Below are 9,624 nucleotides of genomic sequence, written 5' to 3'. Positions count from 1 at the left end.
GTAGGTGCAAGATAGGATAGGTCTCGTATCAAGTACACCGAAATAAGGAAATAACTTTGTGCCACAGCTAACGAACAAAATAGCTATTCTACTACTAAGAACAGCAAGACTTCAAGATCTCAAGAGATCAATAGGCACAGACAACAAGATCTCCACACTGGAGGAGCCAGGGCGTGCGCTGAAGTTCCGCCGCTGAACAATCGCGCTTTCCATTGGAAAGTTTCCAACGCTCGGAGATTAGAGCTGTCGTTGAACATTTCTTGATTGATTCTTTAATGTCTGCATTTATTCGTTACCATCATCACTTCTGACTCTGTTCTATCGTCCCCATCATGTATGCCAGTCTTATTTTTTCTCGAATGAGGGGATTGTCGAAAACTTTTGCGCTCATATCAGCAAGAAACGCAGACGGGAACACTGACGAATCACGATGCGAAGCGAGGTGCAAACCTCGGTCTGTCCGTAACGGCGATTAATGATTCAGTCAGAGTCTCAGACTCTGAGCCTGCGGCCGGTTACAGAACCACTGCCTGCGTCAGGGCTACCTAATAGATGAAGTGTCGACATAGCATACTCCAAAACAAACGGATTGCAGTGTCACTTGGCTCAAGGTCGAGTCTTCCCAGTGCCAACTCAAGAGCGTCGTTGTCTAGGGAGTTAACCATTAGGAAATGATAGTGATACTAACTATAATAGAGCTACTATCAACATCATAAACCGCTAATCTGTTTAATAATCCCGCAACCGGGGGCACGTGTGCAAGCGTTGCTCGCTTAACCTATGCGTGCCAGCGGAGCGATCGATGTCATGTTTGCCGAAAAAGAGATTGCCTGCAATGGAGGGGCCCTTCCAATGGCTTGGTGCAGTAAACCCAAACCGCAGATGTCCCCCAAGGGGCCCTGCATTGAAGGAAAAAGTGGCATAGGGAAAAGGTTCAAGAAAGATAACCCGCTGCTACAAGAGCTGCTCTTGATGCATCACGGAGTTTTCCCGTAGGGGTCAACATAACTCTCATGAGCACTGAGCTGGTCGTCCTGAGCAGGGGATAGTCATTATCATCCACCGGAGAGACAGCTGCATAGGAGTCGCCGTCCAGATTCGTCCAAACTGGCATGAACGTTTTGCCGTCGTTGGTGTCGTACACCTGTATGCGCATTTCATGGGTACCCACGTTTCGCTTAACCCTTCCGATGACGTCCTCCTCGTTGCCAAGACGGACGAGCAACAAATCGTCCGGTCGAGTCGAGGTTACTGGGATGGTGGTCTCGGTAGCCAAAGTGGGGCGATTCCTGTCGACCGACTCCGCCCGGGCCTCGAGATGGCATGCAGAGACGGCTACCGTCCTGTCATCCGCAGAACCTAGAGGACGGAGACGAACAGAGAATCCCGCCATGGTGCCTAGGTAGCAAAAAGGACCCTCGCTCACGTTCACACCCTCGACCATTACGACACGACCTTCGACCGGGCGCGCACCGGGTCGGCGCCAGACGACCAAGTCCCCATCCTCAACGGGTTTCCCCGGACGGGCAGCAGAGGCCCGCAAACAATCTCTTATGTGAGACTGGAGTACCGCAGACCGAGCAAGGCCTATTGATTGGACGATAACCTGGCGCACGGCCTCGCATGTGTTGAGCGAAGAAGCCAAATGCTCTAGACTGTCATAATCCAGCTCGCGGTGGGGGTCCAAGACGGCCGTTAGTATGGCCGTTGAAGGAGTGTTGACTTTTGTGCCGAGCATGAGATCCGCTCAGCGGATTCCGCTGCTGAGTGACCGCTTGCTCGCTGTTGGGAATTGATGGCCAGTTGTACATGGGGCATGGCCGCATCCCACGGGAGCGAGTATCCGGGAAGTATACGTTTAACCCTGCCGACACGGGCCTCGGCACTCCCGTTGGACCACGGGGACCAGGCCGGAACGGTGAGGAATCGAACCCCACAGGCCTTGAGAGAATTCCGCAATGAGGGAGTGTCCAAGAAGTTGTCTCCCGTTACTGACAAGGGAACCCCCATCAACGCTACCCAGGATTCGAAAAGGATCGCGGACGTGGTGGGACCCCCAACATCAGGGACACATCTGAGTAGGGTGAATCCGGTGGCGAGGTCCGTCATGACTAAGAAGGCCTTGTTGTTAGGGTCCTTGGCAGGCGGCCAAGTCGGCACAGGATAACCATGGTCCATGGCCAGATGCTTCCCGCGCGCATCGATGTCCAAGAGCCCTCTAGGTACCCTCGGTGCGCTCACCAATTTTGCCCTTTTAGTCGGCTTCTGCTCCATGCAGTAGTCGCAACGACTTATCCAAGCTCGTACGTCCCGAGCAATGGATGGCCACCAAGCGAGACAAGAGATGGCATCTTTAGCTTGTGGGAACGCCCGATGGCTGTCGGCCTCATGCGCGGTGAACATCAGCCATTCTCGCAGTTCCCAGTCTGGGACCACGTTAGTATTAATGATTTGCTCCAGGCCCACTACCTTCCCGATAGGGACAACCGGTACGATAACCTCGCCATGCAAAGTGACGTCGGTTATGACCTTTACGAGACCATCTGTGAAGGTAACCAGTCCAAGGGATTTGGCTTCCTGCGACGTGCGGGTGATATCCTCACCACTGCCGAAGTGGGCATGCCACGCACTCAAAGTGTCCCCATGGACGCGAGTGTCCCCATCGGACGATTGTAACCGACGCAGCTCCAGGAGAAGCTGCCCACTGAGCAGTGCCTTTGCCAGCTTTTCCGCAGACGAGTCTGTGGATGGCCCATGGCTATCAGAGGTGAATAGGACGAGTGGCTGCCCACCCCCTTCCGGGACCAAGTGGCGCCCGCCATTTAGAAGCCTGCTGAGTAGGTCGGCGAAGGAGTTGTTGCGACCGCTGACGTGGTGATAGGTAAGGTCCAAGTTGCTAAAGACCAAGAGCTCGCTCAACCATCCTACCCAGCGCTTCGACTGGTTAGACGTGGGGGTATACTTGGCGGAATCCAGCCGTGCAGCAAGCTTCCCTAAGGCGCTGCTCGAATCCATGTAGACTGCTACTCTACCGATCGTTGGGTGCCCATCGGCCTTGGGGAGGTCGAAGAAATTGACAAAGGGGAGTATGAGACTTCGCCAGTGCAGCAGAGATGAACAGGTAGCGAGCAGCTCGCGATCTGAGATGTCGTAGGCCTTTTCTGGAGCCGTCCATTTGTGCGTCCACACTCCTATCAAGGCCGAAGTTGGAAGAGAGGATATCCATCCCGCTGATACTTCGCCTGCCTCGAGCTGGCGTACGAAGACCTCTCGTGGTAAGCGAAATAAACACGCAGCACCTGCCACCGGTGATGCATCGCTCATCACCACGAGTTGCATGCCCTCCCAGTTATCGTCAGAGGAATGGTAAGGCACGAAGCCGTCCCCCATGTTCTTGACGATGCTGTTCCAGGCAGAAGAGAGCTCCTCTGTCCATCGCAGTCGGGCTGATTTCTTCGCACCCCCGCTGACCATCTTGCCCACCAGAGTGGTGAATGGTGCCGACAAGTGTGCGAGAGAGGTATCAGAGTGATTATTATGCGGACGCCAGAGCGAACGACAAAACTGGAGAATGCCCAGCTTCGTTCTGAGGCCACGCAGCGTCTGTGGAGTCGAAGAGAGTGCATCCCGAAGCGTATCCATAGACTGTTTGGATAAGGAATATCCACCTTGCCCGAGATTGAAGCCGAGGTAATCCAGTGATCTTGCTGGGCCCTTCTGTTTTGGAACCGGGGCCCTGGCATTCACTCTTTCCAGAGCATGGATGGCCAGCCTTTTCAGCGTGTGACACTCATCAAAGTAGGCTGACCAGACAAGGATATCATCAACAAAGTCCAAGATATGCGTAGGTCCATCAGTTCTGTAGACCTCTGGGAGTGCTGTTGTAAGGAGCGAGTGCACCGAATAGGCCCAGTAGAAGGACGAAAGCTTGAACCCCATCGTCATCCGTCTGAAAACGGCATAACGCAAGGTATTCGGAGCTTCCCCGTCTACGCCTAGGGTATAGTAGGAAAAACCAAATAGATCCACACAGGATTCGTCGAATTCCAGATTAAAGAATGCTTGGGCCACGTCGACCGAAGCATACCATATCTCCCTGGCCGGTAGTTCTGAGAGGCACGCCTCGACTGGTCGCATGTAGGTTTTCCAGTTCGGGAGGAGGTCCTGTACGGAGGCATTTACCGAACGTTCATCTATAACCAAGCGATACATCTTTTCGACGTTATCCGGAGTGAGTTCCTCGCCATCCCGAGCCCCTTCGGTCTTAGGAACCGCGAAGGCCGGCGAGATCCAGACGCTACGCGCCTCTACCTGCTCACGTGTGAGCAATTCGACGATGCCAGCCGCGACCAAGTTTCCCACCAAGAGTGACAAGGCCATCATTTCCCGCTTGTTCCCGAGGTGAGGGCGGCGTGGACACGGGCGAACGGCCCCAGGCTTCAGGCTGGCCGTCACCTTGGGGAAGGTCCAGCCTTCGAGCCTTTCGTCGATCGTTGCCTGTGTTGGAAGTACTAGCCTCTCTGGCGGCATGTCCGCGATGGTGTTCACGGTTGATACCGAGAAAGGTTTCATAGGCCAGTGCGCATGTAATACGCCACAATAGAATATGTCACTACTCATATCTAGCCGTCCATTCATCTTGCGCATGGTTTTCATACCAAGCAAGATCGTGTTGTAAGAGAGGCCTTCATTGAGGCCCTCGGCCACCTCTACCGACAGCGAGAAGGCATGGTGGGCTCCGCGAACGTCTTCTACCGTTAACCGCACTGAGGCATGTCCCAGGACATTTATAGTTCCGCAAGTCCCAGCGGAACGTAGCGCCCTTGACCCCACCAGGGGATGTACCTCGACCCCCAGTGCCTCAGCAAGGCGGGAGGACAACAAGGTTACATCCGACCCGGTGTCGATCAGTAGCTCGAGTCGACGGGCCGTCCCCGACGACCCTTCAACCGAGGCCTCGATGACCCGTAGGTTAGTTCCACACGCGGTGCTGTTGCCGGCCGTGACCATGAAGGCCGCCTCGGTTGGGGGAGCCTTTGGTCCCCCAGCCGCTTGCTCCTTCAGGGGCTTCTCGCCTTGGCCGGTAACCTTACTGGCCCGTCGCTGACGGTACCACTCCGGCACAAGGTGAGCATTAGCTGGGTTCTTCCAACAGCTGGCATCATCATGCTTCTCAGCACCCCCCAGCTTCATCGTCGAGCAGTAATCCCAACGTGGCTTCGCAGGCACTCTTCCCGGTTCTGCACCTCTGGTAGCCGCAACAGTGTTGCCCGCGGTCTCACCCTTCGTTTCAGTAGACCGACGCCTGTTCTGACCCCCATCGTAGTTGGGTGCCTGTACAGGTGTCTTCTTATGAGCCACCTCCGGATGTCCCGCCGACTGTGAGAGCCGCGCCTCGTGGTACAGGCATGCATCCCGCGCTTCCTCGAGCGTCATCTTCACCAACTGATGCCCGCAGCTGGTTTCAAGAGGCAGTTTGATGTGAGGGTGCAGCCCGTTGACGAACTTGGCGCACACGATGGTTAACAGCAACTGTGTCCCGACCACCCGTCCGAAGAGGAGACACTCCGCTTTCACCCGGGAGTAATAGTCAGCAACCCGTTCACCGGTTCTCTGTCTCAGGCTCTCCCACCTCTGGCCCGCCTTGCTAGGTGTATCCGTGCTAGCGTAACGAGCATCGAGGTAGAGCCCGACAGAGTTGGGGGAAAGGTCGCCCTCCTTGAGGCTAAGCACTACCTCCGACCTCAAGCTGGGGCCGAGGTGACGGAATATGTACAAGACGGCGTCACGATCATGCTCAATGCGATAGAACCGAATCGCTGTCTCAAGATTTCCCTTGAAGACTGCGTAGGGCACCGCATCGGTCGGGCCCTCGAAGGAAGCATGTTCAAGGCATAGCTCAAAGTCGAGGCTCGGCTCGGCCGAGCCTCGAAGCTCGACTCGTTTTTCGGTCGAGCTCGGTCGAGTTTCACAATTTCTTACTTCACTGCGAGCCTCGGTCGAGTCCCGTCGAGCCTCGAAGAGGCAACCCGCATGGTATGCGAAGTCCGCTTCGCGAAGTGTGACTGAAGCGCCGCCACGGTGGTCGTTGTCCGCCGAAGGCGGACCGACAAAAATTAGCTTCGCGTTCTTCCACTGTCCAAGAACCCGAAAACCCACGGATATGATATTCGAGACACCGAAGTTCAGCAATCGCTGACATTGACGGTCCAATTCCGTCCACGCTCCCCCACTCTATAGTTCACAGAATCTGGGTGTATACTTGAACTGTATGGGAATAGCCATGGATATGATACTCGAGACACCGAAGTTCAACAATCGTCGACATTGACGGTCAAATTCCGTCCACGCTCCCCCATTCTTTAGTTCACAGAATCTGGGTGTATGCTTGAACTGTATCAGAACACCCACGGATATGATATTCGAGACACCGAAGTTCAGCAATCGTCGACATTGACGGTCAAATTCCGTCCACGCTCCCCCACTCTATAATTCACAGAATCTGGGTGTATACTTGAACTGTATGGGAATAGCCATGGATATGATATTCGAGACACCGAAGTTCAGCAATCGCTGACATTGACGGTCAAATTCCGTCCACGCTCCCCCACTCTATAGTTCACAGAATCTGGGTGTATGCTTGAACTGTATCAGAATAGCAACGGATATGATATTTGAGACATCGAAGTTCAGCAATCGCTGACATTGACGGTCAAATTCCGTCCACGCTCCCCCCTCTATAGTCCACAGAATCTGGGTGTATACTTGAACTGTATGGGAATAGCCATGGATATGATATTCGAGACACCGAAGTTCAACAATCGTCGACATTGACGGTCAAATTCCGTCCACGCTCCCCAATCCTTTAGTTCACAGAATCTGGGTGTATACTTGAACTGTATGGGAATAGCCATGGATATGATATTCGAGACACCGAAGTTCAGCAATCGCTGACATTGACGGTCAAATTCCGTCCACGCTCCTCCACTCTATAGTTCAAAGAATCTGGGTGTATACTTGAACTGTATGGGAATAGCCATGGATATGATATTCGAGACACCGAAGTTCAGCAATCGCTGATATTGATGGTCAAATTCCGTCCACGCTCCTCCACTCTATAGTTCAAAGAATCTGGGTGTATACTTGAACTGTATCAGAACACCCACGGATATGATATTCGAGACACCGAAGTTCAGCAATCGTCGACATTGACGGTCAAATTCCGTCCACGCTCCCGCATTCTTCAGTTCACAGAATCTGGGTGTATGCTTGAACTGTATCAGAACAGCCACGGATATGATATTCGAGGCATTGAAGTTCAGCAATCGCTGACATTGACGGTCAAATTCCGTCCACGCTCCCCCACTCTATAATTCACAGAATCTGGGTGTTTACTTGAACTGTATGGGAATAGCCATGGATATGATATTCGAGACACTGAAGGTCAGCAATCGCTGACATTGACGGTCAAGTTCCTTCCACGCTCCCCAATTCTTAAGTTCACAGAATCTGGGTGTATGCTTGAACTGTATCAGAATAGCAACGGATATGATATTTGAGACATCGAAGTTCAGCAATCGCTGACATTGACGGTCAAATTCCGTCCACGCTCCCCCACTCTATAGTCCACAGAATCTGGGTGTATACTTGAACTGTATGGGAATAGCCATGGATATGATATTCGAGACACCGAAGTTCAACAATCGTCGACATTGACGGTCAAATTCCGTCCACGCTCCCCCATTCTTTAGTTCACAGAATCTGGGTGTATGCTTGAACTGTATTAGAACAGCCACGGATATGATATTCGAGACATCGAAGTTCAGCAATCGCTGACATTGACGGTCAAACTCCGTCCACGCTCCCCCACTCTATAATTCACAGAATCTGGGTGTATACTTGAACTGTATGGGAATAGCCATGGATATGATATTCGAGACACCGAAGTTCAGCAATCGCAGACATTGACGGTCCAATTCCGTCCACGCTCCCCCACTCTATAGTTCACAGAATCTGGGTGTATACTTGAACTGTATGGGAATAGCCATGGATATGATATTTGAGACATCGAAGTTCAGCAATCGCTGACATTGACGGTCAAATTCCGTCCACGCTCCCCCACTCTATAGTCCACAGAATCAGGGTGTATACTTGAACTGTATGGGAATAGCCATGGATATGATATTCGAGACACCGAAGTTCAATAATCGTCGACATTGACGGTCAAATTCCGTCCACGCTCCCCCATTCTTTAGTTCACAGAATCTGGGTGTATACTTGAACTGTATCAGAACACCCACGGATATGATATTCGAGATATCGAAGTTCAACAATCGTCGACATTGACGGTCAAATTCCGTCCACGCTCCCCCATTCTTTAGTTCACAGAATCTGGGTGTATGCTTGAACTGTATCAGAATAGCAACGGATATGATATTTGAGACATCGAAGATCAGCTATCGCTGACATTGACGGTCAAATTCCGTCCACGCTCCCCCACTCTATAGTCCACAGAATCTGGGTGTATACTTGAACTGTATGGGAATAGCCATGGATATGATACTCGAGACACCGAAGTTCAGCAGTCGCTGACGTTGACGGTCAAATTCCGTCCACGCTCCTCCACTCTATAGTTCACAGAATCTGGGTGTATACTTGAACTGTATCAGAATAGCTACGGATATGATATTCGAGACACCGAAGTACAGCAATCGTTGACATTGACGGTCAAATTCCGTCCACGCGCCCCCACTCTTTAGCTCACAGAATCTGAGTGTTTACTTGAACTGTATCAGAACAGCGACAGATATGATATTCGAGACACCAAAGTTCAGCAATCATTGACATCGACGGTCAAATTATCTCCACGCTCCCCCACTCTATAGTTCACAGAATCTGGGTGTATACTTGGACTGTATCAGAACACCCACGGATATGATATTCGAGACACCGAAGTTCAGCAATCGTCGACATTGACGGTCAAATTCCGTCCACGCTCCCCCATACTTTAGTTGACAGAATCTGGGTGTACACTTGAACTGTATCAGAACAGCCACGGATATGATATTCGTGACACCGAAGTTCAGCAATCGTTGATATTGCCGGCCAAATTCCGTCCACGCTTCCCCACTCTACAGTTCACAGAATCTGGGTGTATACTTGAACTGTATGGGAATAGCCACGGATATGATATTCGAGACACCAAAGTTCAACAATCATTGGCATCGACGGTCAAATTCCCTCCACGCTCCCCCACTCTATAGTTCACAGAATCTGGGTGTATACTTGAACTGTATCAGAATAGCCACGGATACGATATTCGAGACACCGAAGTTCAACAATCGTTGACATTGACGGTCAAATCCCGTCCATGATCCCCCACTCTATAGTTCACAGAATCTGGGTGTATACTTGAAGTGTATCAGAACAGCCACGGATATGATATTCGAGACACCAAAGTTCAGCAATCGTTGACATTGACGGTCAAATTCCGTCCACGCTCCTCCATTCTTTAGTTCACAGAATCTGGGTGTATACTTGAACTGTATGGGAGTAGCCACGGATATGATATTCGAGACACCGAAGTTCAGCAATCGTCGGCATTGACGCTCAAATTCCGTCCAC

The 9,624-nt window shown here is 51.8% G+C and overlaps 1 protein-coding gene across 1 annotated transcript; it reads right to left on the bottom strand.

Moving 5' to 3' along the window:
* Positions 1 to 934: 934 nt before the first annotated feature.
* On the bottom strand, positions 935 to 1,393 carry Pmar_PMAR026353 (hypothetical protein; the record flags this gene model as incomplete). Its single annotated transcript, XM_002772940.1, has 1 exon — positions 935 to 1,393. One exon carries the CDS (start codon positions 1,391 to 1,393, stop codon positions 935 to 937), a length of 459 nt encoding a protein of 152 aa, XP_002772986.1.
* Between the last annotated feature and the right edge of the window lie 8,231 nt (positions 1,394 to 9,624).

The sequence above is a fragment of the Perkinsus marinus genome, assembly GCF_000006405.1.
Source record: "Perkinsus marinus ATCC 50983 genomic scaffold scf_1104296959768, whole genome shotgun sequence".
Lineage (NCBI taxonomy): Eukaryota > Perkinsozoa > Perkinsida > Perkinsidae > Perkinsus > Perkinsus marinus.
This window is presented reverse-complemented; position numbering and strand designations above follow the sequence as displayed.